We start from the raw sequence: 26094 nt of genomic DNA on the forward strand, positions 1-26094 counted from the left end.
TACTGGAAGTTCACAAGGATACAGGCAAGCTTGTAATAGACAACCATAAACTCAAGCGAGACAGCCAAGTGGCATTGAGTCAGTCTCTTATTCACATTAAGGTAATCATCACACACATAAGACAATTCATGATTCTTTTAGTAGACACTTGAAATCAATGGACGTTTCATTTTAATGCTGTGAAATAATACTCCTACCTCCTGTGACCCCAACGACTGTCGTTCAGACTCAACAGAGCACTAACGAAGTCGAAACCAACCTCCCACCAACGACTGCCACTCTTACGACGGGCGCTGGCACTTGGCGCACAAAGGGTTTCAGTGACATCATCAGCCTTGTTAGAGGTTAAATACCTGGGTCTCACACCAGTTAGTTGGACAAGTCCCAGCCTGGTCCTGGTCCTGGTCCTGGTCCTGGTCCAGTCCCAGCCTGGTCAGATGCGTACATGAACTGATGAAGCCTCTTGGATGAGAGGTGAAACGTCTTCCTAGACAAATAACCAAGTCCAGTTGCTTTTGACTGAAATTGCTTTGTGGATAACGACGACCTGGACAAATGAGAATATTCACAGCCCAATACTTCTAATCATTTTCAAAAATATAAACATCTGCAAGTCATACTAGATAACTTCTTTTGTCAAAAACACAAACCAACACATCCATAAATAATTCACAAATGACTTGTCTCTGTTTTTTTTTAAACTCTTTATACATTATACAAAGTTAATTTGCAAAATACTTATATTTTAGTGCTTTAGTTTTCAGACAAATGAGAGAAAAAGAACATGGAAACTTGGATCAGCTATTTTCCAATAGCGATAAGATGCACCATGGAATTACAAAATCATAAATTTGTCAGCAGTTTCAACCCTTTTAAACACTCGGCTCAGCAGTCAGGGTTTAAAGTATGGTCAAATTACAGGCAAGTCGAAAAGTTTACAAATTATTTCTCATTTTTGTCCAATTTTGATGTGTTCAGCGTAATGATGAGGGGTTTTAAAGGCAATGAAAGAACCTTGTGACGAATTAACACACGCTATTCTTTTAGTGATGGGAACCGTTACGTACGTTGGAGTAGGACCAACACTACGACTGATGCTTTTTCCATGGACACTTGTTTGTCAAGGACAGATCAACAGGACTTGTTGATGTCATACCAAGAAAGCAGATCACTGGAGGAGCCGGATGTTATTGAAGGACTATTTTTCAAACAATAAAGCACCTGCTGGAAACAAGAGGGAAGACTCTTGAAGGATTTGTAGTGTTATGGGGTCTTCTATGACAATCTCACCCACATTAGTACAGTTTTCTCTCCGTTCCATTTGTGACGTGTGACAGTCCTGTGAAAACCTAACAACTCCAAACCGTGAATTTCTCAGGAGCTAAGGAAAGAGCTCCGTTTGTGGGTTTACCCTGATGTGGTGTTAAAAACTCTGGAGTCGACTGCATGCATCGGTGTCCAATATTACTTTCCTAAATTCCTAAAATTAACAGTAGATGTAATGTATTGTTATATATCTCTATAATACTGAATACTACTGAGCAGCATCCACTGTAGAGTGAGCTTCTCAGGCATCTCTACCCTGGCTGTGCTTGTTGTTTGAGGTTGAAGTTTGAGTCTTACATTGTATGCGTTGGTGCGATATTCATTTGCAAGGTGAAAAATACACCTGCATCTTTTCCCCATGAACATAAATCTCAATTCCAATACTACACTTTGGGAATTTTGGTGAACTGAGCCTTTAAATGAAATATATAGTTTTCTCCAATGCTCAAATATCCACTAGATGTCAGCGGTGAGGTGTTTCTCACTCTACTCAGCTTCTATGGGGCGTCTAAAAAACAACTTTGAATTGGCTCGTGGGAAAAATGACATTTAATAAACTGCTCAAACACTTTGACAAAGTCATGTCGAGATGTCACCAACGTCTGATGAATATTGAATCAGAACGTCTGAAACACATGTTCTGGTTTATACTTCATATTAAGTCTATAAACGTGGTAGTAATTGTTATTTACGTCCTCAAAATAGGAATGTATCTGTTGTCACATAGTTTTTTTTCATCCTGGCTCCCTCCATCTGCAATTTGTATACTTGTTACTAATCCTAATTTGTGTACACACAGAGGAGCACCACAATAAATCAAAGGATTAACCAGACTACCTGAGTATCGAGAGGTAGGCTAGAAATACTGTAAACCTTGAATATACATATTTCCAAAAGGGGAAAACTTACTAAGACTTTGATTATTCTAAGAAGGAAATAAATAAACGGTAGAAATCCCAGTGCTACACCAGTGAAATCCTGCACGTGCTATGGGCTCAGGCCAGGCAGCTGCAACCGTTCACATGAGTTCATAGAATTAAGGTCAAATAAATAATATGCTTCATTGTGAAGTTGCAGTGTCGTGTCAAGGCAGGTTATTTGAAATTAGGCCAGAAACAAACAGAAGACGGAACAGAGTGCTGATACATTAAGACAGGTCCACTATGCCACGTCCGAGGAAGTCTTCCAGGCTGTCTTCTCCAGGACTTTCATGGTTGATCCAAAGCTAGATTTCCCCCCCGCAGTTGAGATAACAGCCAGGACCCCCCCATCTCTCTCTCTCTCTCTTTTCCGTGATCAGAAGAGTTGAGGCACTGTGAAGGCATCAGTTTAGCAGAAACCGCTGTGGTGTTCACCTCCCAAAAAAAAACTACGCGTGGTTTCACTTTCTCGCCTCCAGTTTGAAGGTGTGACGTCCAGAGGCTGATTGCAGGTTTCAATCTGTTCCACCAAGTTCCACGTCTTGGTATCATCTGGATATTTTTAAACTCGAGTTGGTCTGTTTCAACTTCCGTGAGAGTTTTCTCATCCAGCCACTGTCTGTAGCCTGATGCCCGTGTTCAGTTTGGCAGACTCATAGTGGTTAAGAGAGGATTGCGGGAACCCATCTAATCCCACATAGATTGTCCGTGCTGGCTGAGCGCTTCTTCGCAGCTCTCCGTACGTCCTTGTACTTGTCATCACATAACCTGGAAATAGCCTGAAAAGGGAAACATAGAAGGCATTTTTTAATGAAGGAACCAAAGTATATTCAGTATCCACTGTATTCTGTGTTTTAATTATGGTGCTGTGCTCTCCCCTTATTTCGTATAACATCGAGGTTTATATAGCGCCTTTCACACATTTACCTGAAATTATCTATGCTAGCGGTGGAGCTGTATGTGAGAATGCAAATGCTCGATTCAGTCAGACCGGGCATCAAAAAGAGTTCAGCTCACTACTACAAAGACACTCTGAGCGAGCCCATGTGTACCTAGAGCCATCCATCTGTACCGTACCCCGTGCTTTAGGGTACTTGCCCGGTACAGAAGGACAGTGTGAGTGCGCCATTAATCTCCGCTGTAGGAACTGAGAATGAAACAGGTGTGTTGATGACATTCATATCACGCCGCGAAAGAAGAAAGGTGTAGAAGAAGGGTGGTTTCCTCAAAGACGGCAATGAAAATGTCTAACTGGAGGGACGACGAAAGTTAAAGGTTTTGTAGAAGGAAAGAGCAGGGTGCATTGTGTTCTACTACCCTGTATCTTTTCATGCTACTACTGGGGCTGCAGAATTAAGAGGGCAAATCTGAAAAAAAGAAAGTAAAGGAAGACTGTGTGGATGAACAGCTGAAGAGGAAGCGCCTCACCTCTAGTTTTTGGGCTTTTTCTCTACTGAGTGGCTCCAGGGGGAAGCTGAGGTTGTTGGACTCTGAAAGCGACCGCAGGTCAAAGTAATACTTGGCGTAAACACTGGAAGGAACGTTGATGTTGAACTGCAGCAGCTCCAGAAACTGGCGCTCCAACTCATTCCTGTTAGAGAGGATTCAGATCAAGCTTTCTGTAATGCACAGTTCTCCAAGATGGTATATACACACAGAATATCAATACGATTCATCAATAAGTCATTTCCTTTTCTCCAGTTTTTGTTACCCTGACCATTTGTTTCCCAAAACTAATTAAAAATATTACTAGACATGTATTATGTACAGTAATGTTAATATATTAAAAAAAAGTGTATATGGACTTGTACTTATATAGCGCCTTTCTAGTCTTCTGACCACTCAAGGCTCTTTCCCAGTGTTTGTCACATTCACCCATTCACACAGACATTCAGTGGACATCTACAGACCATCTAATCTAACCACTCACACCACATTCACACACCCATGCACAGCACAGGGTTCAGTGTCTTGCTCAAGGACACTTTTGACATGTAGACACACGGGTGAGGTGGGAATCAAACCGCCAATCTCTTGAATGTAAGACGACCCACTCTACCGCTGAGCCATAGTCACCCCATTCATTTCTTTTCTTTAGTAAAATATGATGAAAAACATGTCAGATTTTAGTTTTTTTATGACATCATTTCAATACGTTTATTCATTATTTTTGTTCAATGACTTACATATCCTTTTAGTTTAGGTTGTGCAGATTTTAGAGACATGAAGCATTTGAACATACTGCAATAAATGACACATTTTCAATTCTTTCAAATGTTGCTTTAACAAGTCCACGGGGGTAATACAAGCTACTTTCTGGCCAAACCCAGTGTTTTCTCCTCTTCTGTCCCTCTGATGATGACATTTTCCATGTGAGGCCGTATCCAGAAAATTATTTTGAGGGATTCATCTTTATCATCCTTTTGGTTCCAGTTCTGAACTCACCCCAAACATAATCCCAGTATGAATCTTAATCCTGAACAGGGCGACTGGGGCTCAGTAGAAGAGTGGATCGTGCTCCACTCGAGATATTGGCGGTTTGATCCCCACCTCCCCTGGTCAACATGTCAAAGTGTCCTTGGGCAGGGCACTGAAAACTGAATTGCTCCCCGTGCTGCGCATGGGTGTGTTAGTGTGGTGTGAGTGGTCAGATTAGATGGTATGTAGATGTCCACCACCATCAGTGTAAACGTCTGTGTGAATGGGTGAATGTGACAAACACTGTGAAAGCGCCTTGAGTAGTCAGAAGATTAGAAAGGCGCTATATAAGTCCTTTTACCATTTACCATGAACCAACGTCTTAAACAAAGATCCAATCCACTTCCTTAAAAATATAACTCACATGTCCTCCACGGTGATATCTTTGAGGATCTGGCAGTAGTCGACGTTCCAGACGGCCTGGTCGTCCCACACCTTGGAGGCCAGCAGGATAGCACCCAGAACGATCCTCTTCCAGTTACCCGGGCAGATGTCGATCTCTGCATAGGTCAGGAGCCTCTCCACGTAGACCTGCGCAGCGACGCGGATAAAGAAACATCACTGAAAACCGAGCGAGACATCAAGGCTGTAGGCAGTGACTTAAATAGGCAAATAAACGACAAAACACATTTTCAAAGCTGCGAAAAACACAACTAATACAAGTCTAACAAGTTCTCAAAATGGCAGATGATCCAATCTGTGTCACTAATTTATGTTCACGCTCCACTCAATGGTGTCAGAGGGTTTAAATCCTCTCTTCCCTGTATGACATTCTGCATTCATCACCGCACACACACACACACACACACACACACACACACACACACACACACACACACACACACACACACACACACACACACACACACACACACACACACACACACACACACACACACACACACACACACACACACACACACACACACACACACACACACACACACACACACACACACACACACACACACACACACACACACACACACACACACACACACACGGTATTTTGGATGCACTGTCTCCTAAACCAATTTACACACATCCCTGGCTTGTCTCAACACATCAGGGTGCACTGTCCCTGGGGCCTAAACACAATCTGTGTGTGATTATGTGTGTGTGAGGGCACCTTCGCTTAATGAAAACGCTTTCTGATGAAACTTGGCAATGCTTTTTATTGCTTGCTTGTTTTTTTCCATGAGACAACCAGGATGTATGTTTGGGTATGAGTGTTTTCTGTTATCATGACCCGCAAAATGAAAAGGACGGCGGCGGCATCTCACCAGTGTGACGATGGCACACTCAGAAGTGAGCTGAGCGGCACTGAACAACGTCCTGACGAACCGGTAGATCTGCTTCTGCTCCGGGTCGTGCTGGTTATACTCCAGCGGCACCTCGGATTTCTGGGGGACGAGATGGAAGAAAGAGGCGGAGAGAGGAGGGGGAGATATGGGTGCAAAGAGGAAAGGGCATAAAGCGGGAGATTTAGCACGATGATTACACCGACACATGACAAATAAAAGCTCTGACCCAATACTAACAAGTTAAATGGAGGCAAATTGAAAACAACAATAACAGAGACATTTCAACAAAATGTGTTATATGATAAGTGATGAAGTCTTACTGAAAGAGGATGAAGCTTCTCATCAAATATATCGAGCAGCATCCCTCCTTCTGTGTCCCTGGCGTGAGAAACAACAGTCACATTATGGATTGGGTCATTAGCAAGAGACATCCTGAACTCAGACACAGACACACACAGAATGACTACGCCATTTGCACATATGGACCTGCTGCTATCAACCGTTATTATGCCAACCATGTGCACTTTATTATTATTTTTATCTCATCTCATCTCATCTCATCTTCAGCCTCTTATCCGGGGTCGGGTCGCGGGGGCAGCAGCTTTAGCAGGGGACCCCAAACTTCCCTTTCCCGGGCCACATTAACCAGCTCTAACTGGGGGATCCTGAGGCGTTCCCAGGCCAGTGTGGAGATATAATAGATATGTGGAAATGATTTATAGGCTGAAATACACACATTTACAGCAAACGAGTGCTTTTTAATTGCTTTTGTTTTTTTATTGACATCATTAATTCACATTTATTGAATGTTAAACCGATTTTATAGATTCTTATTTAAGGAAAACAACACAGTTTTAAGAAAAAGAGCAATTCACATTTTTAAGGATCCATTGATTTGGAAGTGATAACCTTTTTTCAATCTTGTGTTTTGCTTTTGAGTGCAACCAATACTACATATCACATTTTCAGAACATGTCCTGCTACTTTACCTTTAAGTCCACATCTATTGATTTGTGCAAACAATACAAATTTCCAGATGGAGACTAAGAACATCTATAAAGAATATCCCTTTGAATTTCAGCGTATGCATTTCCAGAGAACGGTGAAAATGACTGAGAATTCCCACCTGTTTTTTATATGGTAGTAAATCGCCAGTGATACACTGTAAAAAGAAAAAATGCGTTAATACATTTAGATATGACAGATCTGTAGATAATATCTTCCTATGAGATCGATTTTACCATTTGATGGTGTATTTGAGGTTGGGCTGGCTGACTGTGTTGTCATCCAGGAAGATGGTGGAGCAGGAGCTGTATTTCCGCCTTGACGTCCCATGCTACGCACACACACGCACGCACACGCGCACACAAACACACACACACACACACATACAGTGACTGTTATTAGAGTGTACATGATTTTGTCTGACCCACATAAAGCATGCCGGGGTGTCGTTCACAGGAAGCATCAGCAACGTGCGACCTCACAATGTGACGGTTTGCATTTTCAGCTTCCTTTGTATACGACATTTAGTCCTTTCAAAATAACACAAAGGCTGACTGTGTTTGACTGAAGTGCAATTGACTGCAATGACTCACTGGTAAATTTGAGGTCTTATACGCATTTAAAAGGAGAAAAGGAGAAACAGGGTTGTGAAATAACATAGAAACAGGAATAATTGCACACTTACATTATTGATGAAGAGGCTCTTCCGTTTATCTCGCACTGAAGACAGAAAGAAAGCTTTATCAATACATTTCGTTTCTTCTGCGCCAACAAAGACGCATACAAAAGCCAGCGGTTATCAACCACGAACACGCGCTGTTTTGACAAGAAGGAAGGAGTTAACACGTGCTATTGTGTCGACTGTAACACAGACCAAAAGCTGCGAGTGTTAAGAGGACACAGTTGAGTAAAGAGGTAGACGGCAGAAAGACTTGAGCTTCATTAGACAGAAGAAAAAAGGTGTTGTTGTACCACTAGAGGGAGACAAAGTCACACCCAGGACTACTCACCGTTCCTGCAGGGCACCTCTGAAGAAAGAGGAACCAAACACCTTTCTGTGACAACAGCAGGATACGTTTGGAATATGCTATAAATATATACTCAGCACATCCTCCTATACACCAGCCTTTTAGGCAGAGGTGCGAGATTCAGTAAGCATTAACAATCGTACCACTACTGTGATCATTGCTATTGTAACAGAGTGTTCTGTGTTTATGTGTGAAAAGGAAGTGTGTCCCTCTGAGTTGCCCTAGAGCGGAAGTTTGCGGGGTCTTACCGCTGGTGTTGTTCGTCTCTGTCCAGAAAAATAAAGTGAAGCAGAGTTGCATTGCTGGACACGTCCTGTTTATTGTTTTTTCTATATCACTACAGTATAGGTGAACCCAGGACGATCGGGTACACTATTGATACAAATTGGTTCACAACCTCGAGGTCAGGGCCCTTCGAGGGGTCGCAAGATGCATATGAGGGGTCAAGAAGAGGAGGGACAGGGTTTATTTGTCTGACTTTGTGTTTCCCCCCGTGAAATACTGAAAAGCTGTGCCTCTTTGGGACTCAACAGCCTGGGAAGTGAGCATGAGTCTTTTGTTGAACTGCTCACAGCTCACTGAGATACGCAACCTGTGATGAGGAGTCACAAGAAGTCGATTGGCTAAAAAGGGCCACAAGCCAAAAAGGCCGGGAACCCAGTAAATGAAATGATAACACTGGTGTTATATGATGTGTTTCTATGATCAACAAATACGATTAAAAGACAAAACCTAATCCAAAATGAAAATAATATGAAAACTTGATTGAGTAATAATTATTTTAACCACTTCGGTAAAAATACATATCAGGCAGTGACACAGACAATATTTGTTAGGGTGAAATTTCTGCTGATAGGGTCTCTTCGGGGGATTTGTTGATAAAAAAAAAAAGGCTAAAACAACATTAACTTTTTCCTTTAAAGCCACGAAGATTAGGGAGGATGGATCACGAACATGTGACCTAAGCAATAATCAACAGTAATCATTACTTTTCCTTTCATAGACAACGAATGATGTCTGACACGTAAGGCATAAATGAACCAGCACTACATTATTTCTTTGTTTGCAGCTGGACTGAATTGAACAGGAAAAAAACAAAGCTGTTTTCATCTACTTTAACATCCCCATGGCCCCCAGGCCTCTAAGAGAAATGATGATGTCACAATGTGGTGTTTATGCCTCTAAAAAACATGTTAGTATTTCCTCAGTATGACTGAACCGTCCACGGGATGCTGAAGCTCTCAGTCAGATGCCTCCAGGCAATGGCATAAATTAGCAGACGTCGGCTAGCCGCAACGAAACTGCTCTGGAATCAGAGCTCTTACATATATAATGTTTTTTTTCCAGAGCCTCATTATCTTGATAATGAGCTCCCCTGTTGGCTTGAAAAAGAAATGTTCACCTCAATGACACTTTACCTGGTTAAATAAAGGATTCCATGATCACGTTAAATCTATTTTATGTGATACATGTCAAACTGAGGCAAATGTTTCTTACTCTGATAGACTAAGGGCGCACTCACACTGTCCTTCCGCACCGCGCCCCGGGCTTTAAGGTACGTGTCCCCCCCTCCAGGCCCGTTTGTACTCACACTGCCTGGGCCTCGGCCAATGCTTCTTGTTGCCTATACGTCATCACGCCATAACATCACGCCTATACGTCATCACGCCATAACACGTCACACGCATTGATGACGTCATCGCAATGCGTCGCTTTGTTTACAAATCTTTCCATGGACCTCGGAGTTTTTGTGTGTCTTGTCGACTGTTTTTGAATATTTTCATCGACCAAATCTGCAGTAAACACTCCACCTCCGCATCACACCAACGTGAACCTTTCGCCGCCATTGTTGTTGTTGTTAAATGTCCATGCATGGTCCGTCCTTCTATTTTCTATGTCCGAACAGGCGCACAGAAATGACGTCAGAACCGCCGTAGGCCTTGTGCTCGTACTCGTACACGTGCCCATGCTCGTGCTCGTACATGTGCAAACGCGCTCTACAAAAGCCCACCTCTCTCAGACGGGCCGTGGACGGCCAGCTGTCCGCAGTTATGCGCAGAGCGTGTGCACTCACACTGGTCAAACGCACTAGGCTTTAGCTGAAAAACCTGTTTTGGCCCGGTGCGGAAGGACAGTGTGAGTGCGCCCTAATTTGGTGACATTAATGTATGTTTGTATTACAAGGAGAATTGAAACAGCGCTACTCACCATCATTGTGGGATTTGCTGAGGAATATGGTGCTGGCCCGCGGATGGTCCGATGGATTGTACTCCATATTCAACTCTGTATAAAAACAAAACACATACAGAATGTATCGAATGGTAACAATGACACGAGACACTCTAAAAAAAGCTCTTTAAATGTTTTTCAATCACAGGGTTTCTCTGTAAAGACCATTGTTCCATGCGTCTGCCTTTGTAGGGCTGTGTGCTTATTTTTTGTTCCGTCGCACACTAACAAACACACACAGGCTGAATTCATGTTTCCATCTAAAGCTAATATGGTCCGCATCACAGCCTGAGGGCATGAGCCATGGATGCATCTGTCTGTGTGCACGAGTGGAGCAATCATAGTGTGAGCCCTCACCATGCGTGCCGAAATGCTTTGTTGCCTTGTTTTTCTTGTAGATAACAGTTGCTTCTTCAATAAGACGGACAGTGGTGGCTGGTATGAACTGAAAAGACCTTCTCCCCCCCTTTCCACAGCCAGCACTTTAATAAAACAGAACTGCCACAGAATGCTACAGTTTTCCACTGAGCTCTCTCCCAGCATCAAGTTTAGTAGTGCTCTCCATGAAGTCAGATACTGATACTAAAGTGGTTGCTTTTGGTGAAATCATCATTCAAAAATGCCAGGCATGCAGTCCGCACCGCCAAATGTTCCGACTCCTACGATATGACCCATATTCAGATCCAGAATGTTTGATTTGGATGCAGACGTTGGGAGAGCGGCGCGGCCGATCATCTGTCTCAGCGACAGCAGCTGCTGTAAGGCGACTGTCGTGGGGGGATTTAAATAATATCCCTGCTGTTCACTGACAGAAGTGTACAAACAACAAACGAGCTTCTCTTTTTCACCACCACACCACCCCGCAGGCTGCATCTTCCCATGCATAGCAACAGTGTTTCAAGACTTTTAGGGCTCATTTTAGTTTAAGTTCATTTTAGTTTAGAACTGCTTGGTTTCTAATTAACTACAAAAGTCAATAACTTCTTCCTGACTCATTTTGTTCTCAAAGCTTAAACACTAGTGTATGACAGCCGAGACATGTTTTATGAATGGAAAAATGACTGTGCTCACACGGCATAGTGGAAAAAGTGATGGATGAATGCCAGCACAGAGGGTGGGAATGAAGGATGGGTGAATAATGTGTGAGTATACTGTTTTTGTGTGTGTGTGTGTGTGTGGGGGGGGGGGGGGGGGTTTACATTTGTTAAGAATAACCAGAATAATAGCTCTCATTAATCTATTGTTATATGTGTAAATGTGCAGACTTGTATGTGAGTAGGGGTTGCACAGAAACAAGTATATGTATATATAGAATGTGAATTTGTGTGTACTCTTCTTTAATATAAGGAAGTGGCCATACGAGACATTCAGTGAGGCAACTATGAAGACACCTGGCTTACCAGAGTTAGCCACTTGACGAGCCTGCAGGTGATGAACTGATTGATGCTTATTGTTAGTGAACAGTTATTAAAGACTCTGAAGTCGACGAAGAAGGCAGTTGTGAAACATCTGTGTATTTAACTCCACTGAATAATAGAATTAAAAGAGCATTCTGGTAGAATTTGGTGTGCAAACTCTTACTTGATGAACTCATTTAAACCCAGCTTAGCCCCTACCAAGCTGACCTGAACACGGTCAACTGTTGAAACCATCAGGCTGAACGGACTGAGCTTGGATTAGACTTGTGACAGTTTAGCACCTTATGCAACAGTAATGAGGAGGATCGCTGCATCCGGCCAATTTCAACACCTTCGCATATTAGAGCTGAAACAGAAGCTGAGCTGGTGTTCATTGTGTGTGAGAATACAAACAAAGAATTTTTAAACTGGGGTGTGGTGGTAAGCACGGTCGCATCGCAGTGAGAGGGTTCCAGGTTCGATTCCCTGCTGGGGCATGTTTGCATGTTCTCCCCGTGTCTGCGTGGGTTCTCTCTGGGTTCTCCGGCTTCATGCAGGTGTTAGGTTAATTGATGACTCTAAATTGCCCATAAGTGTGAATGTGAGTGTGAATGGTTGTCTGTCTCTATGTGCCCTGCAATAGACTGGCGTCCTGTCCAGGGTGTACCCCGCCTCACGTCCAATGTGAGCTGGGATCGGCTCCAGACCCCCCGCAACCCCGATAAGGAAAAGCGGTTGAAGATGGATAGATGGATGGATTTTAAACTGACTGACCAATAAAGCATTCTGGCCTAATATTTCAGATATAACTACACACCATGAGGAATTCTTATGTACAGATAAACTGTTTCTTTTGAACAAACACACACTTCCCGTCACTGTGGAATCATTTCTGACAGTTGCCACTGATGTGTCAAATATATTATGTATGTGTCAAACAAGAGTGTAAGGCTGTCAGTCACACCGACTTGGTTTTCCCCTTCAGTCTACAATAGAAAATATCTCTGAAGCTTGTGATAGAGTCTTTTGGGGAACGAAACATGAACCCTTAGCCTGGCAGTTTGAATCAGTAATCCTGACAGTGGCAGGGTTGGGCTTTCTCATGTTCTTTCAACGTTTTTAACCTCTTTAAAAAATACAGTATTTTAGTTAATTCTCTCAACATACTTGTCAATATCCTGCTGATATGCAAATCTGGGCTTGCCTACCCCAGGGTGTACAGCAGCTGGTGTCAAGTGTTGATATGTGATATTCAGCACCTCAAGTAAACATTAACGAAGACTTGTGGTCGGCATCTGCACAGTGAAACAGGAGAAGCTTGGCTAACCTATCAGCGGGCAAGCCTACCTGTCTACCTTACTGCTCTTACATAATGAATTAACAACAACAGGCACACCCTGCTCTTTACAGCCCAATCCATAATTGCCCACTAGTGTTTCTATAATGTTTTTTTGTTTTTTTTTATGTCCTTGAACCCTTAGTTATTTGGTAGCACATGCTGCTGCTGGACCAGTGTTTGATTTTGTAGTGGTGTACAGTATGTGGTTTGGATCCTGTGTCTGCTTCTTTCAAGTATCTTTCTGCGTCAGTGTCTCTATCTTTAAATGCGGTTACCACAATCCATAAAACCATGAAAAGTCTTTCAGGATTTCCTTGGATTTTTTTAGATTATGAATTAACTTACACTAAAAAGAGTGGGTCCAATATTTCCCAATTAATCAAAGTGTCAGATGTAACAGAGGCCTCAAGTCCCAAAGGTGATTTATTTTAAGTTCCTTCAGACTAAATATGCCATCTTTCTACTGAATCTGCCTCTTTTAGCACATTGTTTTGGTTCCAGCTACACATACAGTCTATGTATGGACTGTATAACATAGACTTTGATTTACACTCTCGGCTCTCAGATGTAAAAGATGTAATGGAAGTACAGCTAACTAAATGGCTCGCTGGTGTGTTGACCTTCTAGCATCCAGAAGCCAGATGTTTCTTTCAGCAAAGCAAAAATAGGCTAAAAAAAGAGTGAATGTTGGTTTTATATTCATTAACTCAAGTGGACTGAAACACAATGTGTAATAGGCAACTGTTAGCTAACATATTAGCCATAACATTTCAATGTTTCTGCCACTCTTACAGTTGGTCTCCTCTGTATCTTGTGCTGAATCTCTACGCTAGCTTGTTAGCCTACTTGCCAAAATATCCTAATTTCTTTGTTTGTTTTGCTCTGTAATTGTGTCTAACCTACATTAGCTAGTTGTCTTTAAGCTATCCTAACTTTCTGGGTAAGATAGCAATTATAGTCACACATTGCTTGCATTTAATTTAGAAACTAGAAATTAAATTAGAAATGCATTCTTTTCTGTAAGGGATTATTTCCACCTCAAGAGCAGATCTGCGTCTGAAAACAGTTTGAGTACATCTTAAATGCGCCCTTGTATTAACTTGACCCCAGTGGTATTGTTGGAGTCTGTGGTACCATGAATCACTCCCAAGCAGTTAATGACCATGTTCACTGTTCAGTCATGCTTATTAATCTTAGCTGGTTTCATTTCAAATGTGCTACACATGAATGTCTGTAATGCTAAATGTATGTAATGATCGGTTTAAAGACGTCTAGTTACAGTACATGGAATTGGTTGCTTCTAGTTATACAGGATTCAGATGATAGGATATGATAGTCGATAGGAATACATTTAGGTTGAAAGAGATAAATAATATCAGTTTTTTTTTTAATCCAGTTGATTGTTAAGCCTATTGTTACTACTAATATAGCACATTTCTTTCATCTTCATTTGAATGTCACCCTTCAAACTTGAGGATATTATCCTAATCCCCCATATACTGTCAACACATACAAGCAAATACGCACACTGATCCTAGGCCTTGAGTGGTAACGGACCCAGCTTAAACAAACAGAACTGACCTGCACACACATGCATATGGCCCCATATTCCTGGGAGCGGACAGGAGAGTACCATGGCCGTTTCTATCAGTAGCCTACTAGAACCTTACTGACAGTAATGTACAGTAGGCTACTGACTAGGGGTGTAATAAAGTGTATATATTGTATATATTTCAATACAAAAATGTAAAAATAGGCATTCTGGAGCTAAAAGGTGTATCATAATATATTTATAAAGAAGTTGCTTTATTTACTTTGTAAAGCAACATTTTTTTAAAGATTTTTTTTAGGCCTTTATGTGCCCGCAGTGTTGTCATGGAGATATGACCTAAACATACAGGCTAGAATGGGTTTTTTTGTACCAGGCTTTAAATAGGTTTAATCATGCTGTGAACACGGCCTATTTAACATGGGGGTCAATGAGAGATTGCTCCATTATGCAAACTTCCGAATTGGATCAACCAGGAAGTTGCTGTGGTCGCCCCGTTTATGAAAAGCAAAAAAATCAGGATTAGGAAAACAAATTGTGGGATAAAGTAGGTAAAACAGGAACAGGGACAAACCTGTTAAAACACGTCATATTTTAAATTACTTTTGATCTTGATAAAAAATGTAGTGGGGAGTAAAGGTAAAGATAGGAGAGAGAGAAGTTAAATCAGCAATACAGGAAGATTTGAGTTCAACCAGCATTTGACCTTGTTTGGGAGGAGGGTCATAAGGCCAGGACAGATGAAGCATACTCAGCTGCGTCAGTCTGAAAGTGGTTTTGATGGGTTTTATAATCAGAACGTACAGTCTCCTGTAAGATCTAGTCTCTATTATGTAAATCCGATTGTCTTTTAAGTGTTTTCTGTCTCGACAGCTCAAAGCCAACGTGCCTTTCTGAAGTGATAATTAGTGAGATGAGGTGGTCTTGGTGTGGACTGGGGAGTAAATTACACTCTCATTAATAATCAATAAATCAAACAGGGACCCTCTCCTGTGAATATCCTGACCCTGAAAGGAATAATCCATCACCAACAAAGGGAGAAGAAAGAAACAAGTCTCTATTCTGCGTTCTGGCCATTGATTTGAGGTGGGGGTTTTTTCCAGCTCTAAGCTTTTATAGAGCCGTTTCCTTTTCACCAACATGGTGAGCTGAGCCAGTCATCTGCCCCTGGTGAAACCCAAGGCTGCTTCTGCTGCTCTGTAAAAACAGGGATTGGGTTTGATGCGGCTTCTACTGCGGAAAGAATTAAATATATTGTGCTTCTCCAGCAAAACTGTTATATTACTTACTCCTCCTGGGCCAAGGTTTTTTTTTTTAAGTTAATTTGAGGCCAATGTGTTTCTCCAAAGAAGAAAGAAGGAAAGAAATCATGAAAATACTTTAATTTGTTTTCATCTCTTGATGCACTTGTTGCTCTGGGAAGTGCTTTGTGGCACGCCCATCACACTTTTCTCACTTAAGTCCCCTGCCATGCATGTGACATGCAGTACAGCCCTCTTGCTGTGGTCTTGATTAAGGATAACGGAGCAGGACCAGAGATGTTTGTTGTTATCTGGGCAGATGAGGAGCAGCTGATTTGTTTTGAATAGAGGCGAGGATGGGGGTGGGGTACTGTGCAGTATCAGTGATTCACTGAATGAAAATGTCTTTTGCATTTTAGGCATGAAAAAGTGTTTTGCATGTAATGAGAGACCCCCCCCCCCCCCCCCCCCCGACTCTCAAACACAGCTCATCACCTCATAGCATTTCATAATATTCATCATAAGACTAATTGCAATGCGGTACTAACCTCTCTGTTCCTCACCTGCCCACCTGTATGTTTCCAACCCTTACCCATCACCTGATCAGTCATCATATGCACCTGCTCCCTGTTAGACATGAGAGCATTATTCTCAACGAACAACATTTTACAGTCTACAGGCTATTCTAACCCCCTATCGTCTGTGCAGAATATGAGCCAGTGGGTCAAAGTTCAAGTCCTGATTGTATGCATACTGCACGCAACAGTACTTACTTTGTATGGGCAGTTGCTCGATGTAATAAAATTAAAAAGAAAAAGTATGCATTTTGGAACACAGCCGAGTGTCCGCAGGTTCTCCAGCCCAGACAGACTATTGGGAACATTGTCTGTAAATTAGCATACTGGCATTTTAATAAAGTATGATCAACCAACCCAGGTTTGAGAAAACAAGAAAGTGCAACAGGTGGATAATGAGTTCGTACACAGGTTTTTTACAGTGCGACCGTTCGCTGCACAGCCTTACCACATCTATTACGAAATGATTAACTAAGACTACCACAACCAATTAGTCGACTAATCAACTAACAGCAACCAGAATATCAAAGTCACGCTCTCTGGTTGTAGATAGAAGACTTCACAAGTGCAACCTAATGGAGAGACGAATAAAAACAGGCTCACGTTTAAAAAAATGCTATATCAATGATTTGGAAGTTACAGTGCATGCACCAACATATTGGTTTAAATAAAAAGGTACAGCAAACAAATAAAAACATAATTTAACACTGATATTTACCAACTCTCAATCCAGTCATAAATGAACAAACCAAATGTTGGTCTGAAACATTGTAAAAGTCTGTACAACAACAATCCACTGTAAAAATAAATAAATAAATAAATAAATAAGAGCCTCAGCTGATGCCTGATGCCTCACAGAGACAACAGTCATCTTAAGAGAAAAACACAGTGGGCTTTGTCTAAGAAAGGCACATCATATGACGGCTTTGTCTCTCTCTCCCTCTCAATCCAGTCACTTTGTTGCGTTAGTGTCTCTTCATATACAGATTTGTCAACATTTTAATTGACATTTAAAGTTTTCAGTATTACCCTCTGTCTGTACCCAGAGTGGAAATGTACCAATTCATCCTAATATAACAATTTTGTACAAACTGTAGTTTCAAAAACGCAAAAGACTAATTGATGCAGTTACAGCCCAATTAGACGTTCCTTGAATTATATATATATATTGTGTTTTTACATATCATTTTTGAAATTAGATACACAATATTCAACTTGCAAGATATAAGAAAATGCGTATTTAATGACCATGCGCAGCACTGAGGGGTTTTGCTGCTACAGCCGTGCTTTGCTTATGGTGGCTAATGTTAGCTAATGTTATAAAATGTGTATTAAAGGTTGAATATGTAGAATGAGCAGAACACCGCCATCTAGTGTCTCAAGATCGTAGTCGCAACAACAAAAACTAACTAGCGCTTGTGTTAGCTGATAGCTCAAGGGAACAGGCACTGTGTCACTGCAGCGGACGCAGCTCCCCATTCACCTGCCGGCAATAGTCCACCCAAACTCTTGCACCAGCTGGTTGTGAAATCAGAAGTTTCCCTCTTTAACATTTAGTTTAGCGTAGCGCAATTGTAACAACAATGGACCCTGGGGCTGCTTAGCGCTCCACCCCAGCCCCGCCCTCTTGTCCAAATATGGTCACATCTGGTTTAAAAAAAACAGGTAGCAACCGCAAAATGCCAAACTCTTTAGGGCTTCAAAACGGTGGTCCACAAACCAATGAGTGACATCCCGGTAGCTAGGCTACGTCAAGTTCTTATATACAGTCTACTGTATGAAGCTTGTGAAGAAAAGATGTGGGCATCTAAAGTATTATGCTTATCTCTAAGATCTTCACCAAGGCACTTAGCTCCGAAGTATGATTACACATGCTGGCAAAATCTCTCTCCAAAATAACTGCAGCTCTCCATGAAAATATGAAAGCCATGCACAACAGCAAAAACCTTAATTCTCCGAAGCTAAGCTCTTTTCTGAAACTCTACCCAGCAGCGTAGCTCTGGATATGCTTCAAAGCCCCAGGCCAGTGAAATGATGGCGTTATGTAGTGACGTGATTATCTGTTCTTAAAAAGAGAGGGTGCTGGGAGGTCATTTTAGGACTCCGGTAGCTCCAAGAGTGACATAACAGTTCACACCGAGAGAGACGTAGCTGCCTTCATAGGCATGGTGGGAAAACCTCATGCCTATGAAGTGTGAGGTTTCACTCAAACTGTTAGTATAGGAGGTGATATTGCAGTTACAATCTTCCTTCTATAAAGAACATTCCAACATCAACACATCATTTACTCACTGAGGCCATTAAAGGCTTATCTCAAAGATTACTTGAATATCAAGTGCCAACATTTCCTGGGAAGGAACACAACCATTCTGAAATTTGACATTTTTTCCAGGTTTCCCATGATTCCTTGAACCCTATAATCCTTTTTAGTGACAGCTTGTCCGAAACAAAAATAATAATTCCTTCCTAAGCAGCTTTTAAGACTCTGATCAAACCCGTGGCGGCGCTTATACTGAACGTCCTCGCATACACTTTTTGCATCAGTGCAAGATTTTCAAATTTCTGTAATTTTGTCCTGGTTTTATGCATCCCTGTAGGCAAACTGTGACATGCTTTTTGTTCATTGTAGGTGCATTTTGAGAGCATGATAATGAAGCAAAATATGACACAAACTGAACAAAATCTTAAAATGGCATCCGCAGAATAACTACAGTGCTCAACAATCAATGTACACCTCAATGTAAGTGGCACAAAAGCCGGCCCAGGAGCAGATGATGTCTCTGAAAGCAGCAAGTCACACTCATAGACTGTATAAAATAGGGGTCGCACTCACAAATTGAGGCGTTCATTTTTCTCCTATCTGCTCTGACACAGGCTCCCAGCTGCTTCTCTGGGCTTTTTTGGGGGTGAAGACCTTTTCTGATGTTGCACAACGTAATGAAGCCCACTAATCTCCATCATACTGTCTGTGAACCCATAATAGAGCCAACACATTAGACACGCTCCGGTCTCAATCACTGCACCACTGAGACAGACGGCCTCTCAGCACGGGTCGTCTTTATCCCCGTCGAGAAGCGTTGGTCCGCGGCCAATCATCCGTCTTCAAATCTTCTTCATGTCACTTTTTTCTACTCTTGGGGGAGAGCATCTGGCTCCGCACTCAGGCGATATGTAAATCCCATTAACGTAATGATCCAGAAAATGTTGAAGAAGAAACAATCTTTGCTCTGTTGCCAATGATATGACACCAGCCCGGTCAGGGATACTGGAGCCATAATAACAATATCAATATAACAATAACAATATACTCACCCACCATAATGCAAAGCACTCCAGTTAATAGCAACCGCAAATGGCAAACAGCATGTAAGTGGCATATAGGCCTCGGGTTTACAAGAGGAAATGACATCATTGATCAATAAAAAGTAGGTGTTGCACCATGCTGACAATTAAAGGGATTCACTCAGTTTGGCAATAGATGATGAAGGCTTGAAAGCTTCCTGCAGCAAAGCGCACCAACTACTATGACCCTAATAATACTCATACATGTGTAAACTTCACTACACTACTTCTAGATGGTAACCCAAGATTTGCGAAAGTCTCGCATGATAGTTAAGTGAGGCATTAACCTTGAATGGTTACGTTTAGTATAGGTGGACAGGAAGCGATTCTCATGAGACTTTTGATTATTTTGTTTTTTTTCTTGAATTGCATTACGCAAGAGCAACACCGCAAATAAGCTACCTTCAAGAAAAGACTGTTCGAAAGTCTTCCCGTCATTGCCATGTGCACAAAGTTATTGAGAAGAGATCAGGAAGACAGGGGGATGCAGTCAGAAGGTGGACTGTGACTGCAGACTTTTCACACAGCCTTCAAATGCAGACAATCGAAAGAGTTACACACAGATGTGGTTCTCACGTTGTACGACCTAGTTTGTTTCAAGCATACGGAGCCCTTAGAAATAAGACACGGCCATAATTCAATAGGATAATTATCATCTTTCAACTGACTCGTGATTAAATCACATATGGAGATATTGTGATCCACGTCACTACATTGTCTAAATTGATGAAAATAAGCAAATTGATTCTTAGAAGATCTGATGTGAAATATTTGAAGGAATATTGTTGGAAGATTGTGGTTTTGTTTTTACATAATAATATGCATGTGCATGAATGTAAACATAGTCAGCGTATGGCTGAATGTAGGTATATTAAGGGCGCACTCACACTGTCCTTCCGCACCGCGCCCCGGGCTTTAGGGTACTTGTCCCCCCTCCCTCTCCCCCCGCGCCCCAGGCCCGTTTGTACTCACACTGCCTGGGCCTCGCGCAAATGCTTCTTGCTGTCCATACGTCATCACGCCGTAACACGTCACGCGCATTGATTGACGTCATCGCGATGCGTGGCTTTGTTTCCAAATCTTTCCATAGACCTCAGAGTTTTTGTGCGTCTTGTCGACTGTTTTTGAATATTTTCATCGACCAAATCTGCAGTAAACACTCCACCTCCGCATCACACCAACGTGAACCTTTCACCGCCATTGTTGTTGTTGTTAAATGTCCGTGCATGGTCCCTCCTTCTTTTTTCTACGTCCGAACAGGCGCACATAAATTACGTCAGAACCGTAGTAGGCCTCGTGCTCGTGCTCGTGCTCGTACACGTGCGCACGCTCGTGCTCGTACATGTGCAAACGCGCTCTACAAAAGCCCACCTCTCTCAGGCGGGCCGTGGACGGAAGGACAGTGTGAGTGCGCCCTAAGACACTGTGATGTTCTTACTAAGATGAATTTATTGGTCAAGTATTCACTCATGGCTCACACGTAGGCTTCAGCTTTACCCTGTGGTTGTTTACTATTTATTTATTTGTTGAATTACCATAAAACATGCTGTAGCGTGATGTATATCATTATCAGGATATGAAATAACCTATATTGAGATAGAAGATTTTGGCCACAGTGCCCAGCCTTACTTAAAAGGGTAAATAACTAAGAGGAAAAATGCTTCATTTGAACGTGAAATGATGCAGAATAGTAGACGAGATGATCATCTAACGACAGAATACTACATAGAATATACCCTCATGCTGTAACATCTCAGCAACTACAGCAGAATACATATATGGTGTAGATGTTTTCTCTTGAACCCAGAAAGGTATTTATAAGTTCATCCACAGTGCAGATTTATTTATATTCTATCCCTCCTTAAGGCCGACTAGTCAAGAGATGTGGTTTTACTCACACCGCATCCCTGGTGTGATAACATCTGACTCCTTGGAGCCGTACACAGCCATATATTTACTGCTGATGTTATTAGCAGCCAACACCCTCAAGCCTTAAGATCTAACACAAAATAAGAGGATGTGTTGATACAGTTAGATATACAGTATGTGTCCTAAATGTCTGGCCTGTTAGGGCGCACTCACACTGTCCTTCCGCACCGGGCCAAAACCGTTTTTTTAGCTAAGGCCTAGTGTGTATGAGCAGTGTGAGTGCACCCGTTCCGCGCATAACTTCGGACAGCGGGACGTCCACGGCCTGCCTGAGAGAGGTGGGCTTTTGTAGAGCGCGTATGCACATGTACGAGCACGAGCGTGCGCACGTGTCAAGCACGAGCACAAGGCCTACGACGGTTCTGATGTCATTTATGTGCGCCTGCTGGGACATAGAAAATAGAAGGACGGACCATGCGCGGACATTTAACAACAACAACAATGGCGGCGAAAGGTTCAAGTTGGTGTGATGTGGAGGTGGAGTGTTTACTGCAGATTTGGTCGATGAAAAGATTCAAAAACAGTCGACAAGACGCACAAAAACTCAGAGGTCTACGGAAAGATTTGTAAACAAAGCGACGCATCGCGATGACGTCAACCAATGCGTGTGACGTGTTACGGCGTGATGACGTATGGACAGCAAGAAGCATTTGTGCGAGGCCCAGGCAGTGTGAGTACAAACTGGCCTGGGGCACGTGGGGAGAGGGAGGGGGGCGCGGTGAGGAAGGACAGTGTGAGTGCGCCCTTATAAACAGTAGGCAGACTTTCTCATGATGTCTTTCAAATCATGGTGACCTGTGAAAGAATCTGTACAATTTCTGGAATAAAATGGGTCACGTACAGTTTCTGAGAAGATCCATTCATATGTAATGGTTGGCTGCTGGCTGAAAAATAAGCAACCCATTTAGTAGTCACTTTCCAGTGTGAATGGGTCAATTGTAATGCATATTAGCATGTGTCAATGGAGGGGGCTTCGCTCCATAGTTGCAGTTTCTTTCATAGGCTGAAAACAAAGACCAACACAAAGGAGTCTGCCTTCGTGAACAGGATGTTGTCTGCAGCGTCGTATCGCTCTGAGAGGACACATGGGAGTGAAAATGCACACATGACTCTTCCGTGTGCCTGGCTGTACCGACGGCTGATTGATTTCTGCCCGTCACTCAATATTACAGGGAGATGAGTGTGAACAGAGGTAGAGTTTCTCCAGGATATGAGACGATTTGATAGAGATCACAGAGGAGGGAAAGAGTGATCATGCAAGATTAAAAAATGACTTTTATTTTGAAGGCTAAAGCGACCCTATTATGAATTGTACTTTCTGCCCCTTGTATATGATGTCACAAGGCTATAATACGCCGATTATATATATTTAATATTTTCATAGGGCTCGACTGAGCTGCTCTCATTATAGGGCATTTTTTTGATTACTGGATTTTATAAGAGTCAATACTCATTTCACGTTTTTTTGGGTAAAAGAAAAATTCCACAACTGTCCATCCATCATCCGCAACCGCCTGTCCCTGACGGTGTCACGGGCTGAAGCCGATCCCAGCTGACATTGGGCGTGAGGAGGGGTACACCAGTCTATCGCAGGGCGCATAGAGACAGACAGAGACAGACATACTCACATTCACACCTACGGGCAATTCAGAGTCACCTGCATGTCTCTGGACTGTGGGAGGAAGCCGGAGAACCCGGAGAGAACCCACGCAGACACGGGGAGAACATGCAAACTCCACACAGAAGGGCCCAGCTAACCACCACACCACCGTGCTCAGTGGTCTTTCCTTTTTCCTTTTTCGTCTCGCAGTAGCCTCTCTCTGTGGTTCTATTACGTTATGTCGATTGTGTTGATACTGGTTGGTTGTATGCAGAGTAAAAACATTGGTTGGCTAAAGGGGTTGGTTGGCACACAGTTATTCTTTGGTCCTTTAGAAGGTCAAAGAAACAAAAATGAAAATACAGGACGTTTCCTTTGTTGCATTCATCTACTTTGTTCAAACATCTGAAAGTCACAAATCTTTTAAGTGAGGGTAACATTTCAGTTCAAAAAGTGGATGATTGTGTATTTATTATAAAACTGTGTTAGATCAAGCTTCTGGTAATGTGTTAGAGCAAACATTAGAATTTGGATTTTGATGTAAAATTAGAAAGCCTGTGATGAGTGATGGCAGCCGGCTAACAATACGTATATATTTAGTTTGTTTTGTTTATTTTGAAAGATTAAAAACAAATTAAAAACAATGTGTTCATCCCTTTATTATTTTTTTATTATTATTATTATTATTATTATTATTACTATTATTATTATTATTATTATTATTTTGAATGGCCAATAGCAAATTACACATACCTTGTCAAAATTGCCTAAAATATTATTCAATTTGAAAAAATGTGCAGATATTCAAATAAATGTTCATATTTCTGCTTCTTGTTTCATTAAAATGTTCAAATGGTTTTGATTTGTTGCTTCATTTCTTGTAATGAAGCATTTTTAACATTGTGCCAACCCTAACCCAGAACCGTGGCACAAATGTGCAACATGACTCATTTTGGAAAAAATCTGTGTGCATTAACATGTATCTGTTTACAGCTGAGAGCGCAGACTTTCCCAAATACTGTAACCTACTTTATGCCAGAGACACATGTCAGAGTGCAAAGCGTGCCCACCGACCCCGGTCTCCCCTAATGCTTCACTATTCCTATAGTAACCTGTTCCTATGGGCACTGCACGTCACTTTAACACCAATCACCATAAAACTGTATCTCTGTATTATCAGTGACAGCCTGAACACCGAGGGTTTTTTACCGTCGACGTTCTCCCTGTCGCTGATGTGCTGGAGGTTGCATCCCGTCTCCTCCCTGCTCAGCTCCGACTCCTGGTGGTACGACTCCAGCCTGGAGTGGGCATTTCTGCGGAGCTTGGGGCTGCCGGACACGCAGCAAGAGGTCGTGCTGCCCATCTTTCCCCTCCGGAGATAGGGGCTGCGTGAACAATCCTCTCCGCTGGAACGGGAACTTTAAACGACGGCTCGCCAACTCCACCGAGGGTCACCATAGATCACCGGGGCGCACAGGGCGGGTGGGGAGTGGGGCATCCGTGTAGCAGCGCCGATGAATCCGCTCAATCGTCGGTGTCCACGGAGAGGCTGTCACGCACACGGGGGGATGAATATGTCACTTTCACCGGTAGCAGCCGATGTATATAACGGGCCGAGCTGCCTCCGCTATCCCAGACAGAGCAGGGCGCATCCTGCAGGCACAGTGGTGTGTGGCTCTCTGCTGCGACTGGCTGTCAGAGCGATAGACCGACAGGGAGGGCCTCAAATCCCCACAAAAGGTTCCGGTTCAAGTGGGTGGTTACCAATGACAGAGCAGAGGGGGTAAGAGGAGGGGTGTCAGAGCGGATTTGATGATGTTTGGTTGATAAAGCTGATACAGGCCTTTGTTATTTAATGCAGATCATAGCCTATAGAGGTCTATTGTGTCATTAGATGGGTTAAGAAAGAATGCGTGCCTTTATTAGTCCCGCCAGGGGAAATTCACTTTCCACTTTTCTTTTTTTTTTTGTTGTCTTTTGTCTTCAACACACACAGGCCCTAAATATGCACACATGCACAAACAGGTCCTATACACATGCATTAATGGAGAGCAGTCAGAGCCAGAGGGCTGTCCCATGAGAAGCGCCCAGAGCAGTTTCGAAGGTTCGGTGCCTTGCTCAAGGGCGCCTCGGCAATGCCCACATCTCCAGCCACCAGTCCACACTCCTCTCTTAGTCCGGCGACCCTTCTGTACCCAAGCCAAGTCCCCATTGACTGAGCCACTGCGGCCCAGAGAGATGTCAGAGCGAGAGGGCTGCCCCACGAGAAGCGCCCAGAGTTAATGGGTCACATAGGCTACATTTGGTTACCAAGTCAATAAAGTGAATCATGTGTGCTCGTGTAGCATAATTTAAATCCATTTTAAATGCAATCTGTAGGTTATTAGTCTACAAACGATCGGCGTATGCTCATTTTGAGAATGGAAAGCCCTCACAGGGATAGAGAGACAGGCCTGGTACACATTTCAGCATGACTGATTTATTGTTTTTGTATTGTATAATGTTCTATGTCAAAGTTAATTGTTGGATTTATTTTATATCAATTCAATTCAATTCAAAAAACTTTATTTGTCCCCGGGGGGCAATTCAGGGCACACAGAGCAGCAAATAACGACAGTGCAACTATACAAAAACATTTTAACCTAACAATGTTGGCTTTCTTTTGATGAACTTATTGTCACTCTGATCCTTTCCCACCTTTGTATTGAAACTGTTGCACAATCATTTCCCTCAGGATAAATAAAGCTTCTTGAGTCTTGAATCTAAAGGCACAGTTTCTGAGCACAGGCTGTGTGTATTTCTCTGTGGGTTGAGTTTTTTTGATACTTTCAC

The 26094-nt window shown here is 42.5% G+C and overlaps 1 protein-coding gene across 1 annotated transcript; it reads right to left on the minus strand.

Moving 5' to 3' along the window:
• Nucleotides 1–873: 873 nt before the first annotated feature.
• Nucleotides 874–24945, minus strand: LOC310957604 (cyclin-Y-like). The gene is made up of 10 exons (XM_083928242.1): nucleotides 24472–24945; nucleotides 10270–10344; nucleotides 7719–7753; nucleotides 7270–7364; nucleotides 7155–7190; nucleotides 6349–6406; nucleotides 6008–6127; nucleotides 5089–5255; nucleotides 3675–3837; nucleotides 874–3025 (listed from the first exon to the last, which is right to left on the minus strand). The coding sequence occupies exons 1-10, from the start codon at nucleotides 24623–24625 to the stop codon at nucleotides 2909–2911; spliced, it is 1020 nt and encodes a 339-aa protein (XP_083784368.1). The 5' UTR covers nucleotides 24626–24945; the 3' UTR covers nucleotides 874–2908.
• Between the last annotated feature and the right edge of the window lie 1149 nt (nucleotides 24946–26094).

The sequence above is a fragment of the Echiichthys vipera genome (genome assembly GCF_963691815.1).
Source record: "Echiichthys vipera genome assembly, chromosome: 15".
Classification (NCBI taxonomy): domain Eukaryota; kingdom Metazoa; phylum Chordata; class Actinopteri; order Perciformes; family Trachinidae; genus Echiichthys; species Echiichthys vipera.

What these genes read in the sequence shown, in the direction of transcription:
- LOC310957604 (XM_083928242.1), bottom strand. Translation starts at nt 24,625, where the DNA reads ATGGGCAGCACGACCTCTTGCTGCGTGTCCGGCAGCCCCAAGCTCCGC. An exon ending in TACTACCATATAAAAAACAG is followed by an intron (nt 6,407 to 7,154) that starts GTGGGAATTCTC and finishes TTCTCACGCCAG; the next exon opens with GGACACAGAAGGAGGGATGC. An exon ending in AGAAGCTTCATCCTCTTTCA is followed by an intron (nt 6,128 to 6,348) that starts GTAAGACTTCAT and finishes CTCGTCCCCCAG; the next exon opens with AAATCCGAGGTGCCGCTGGA.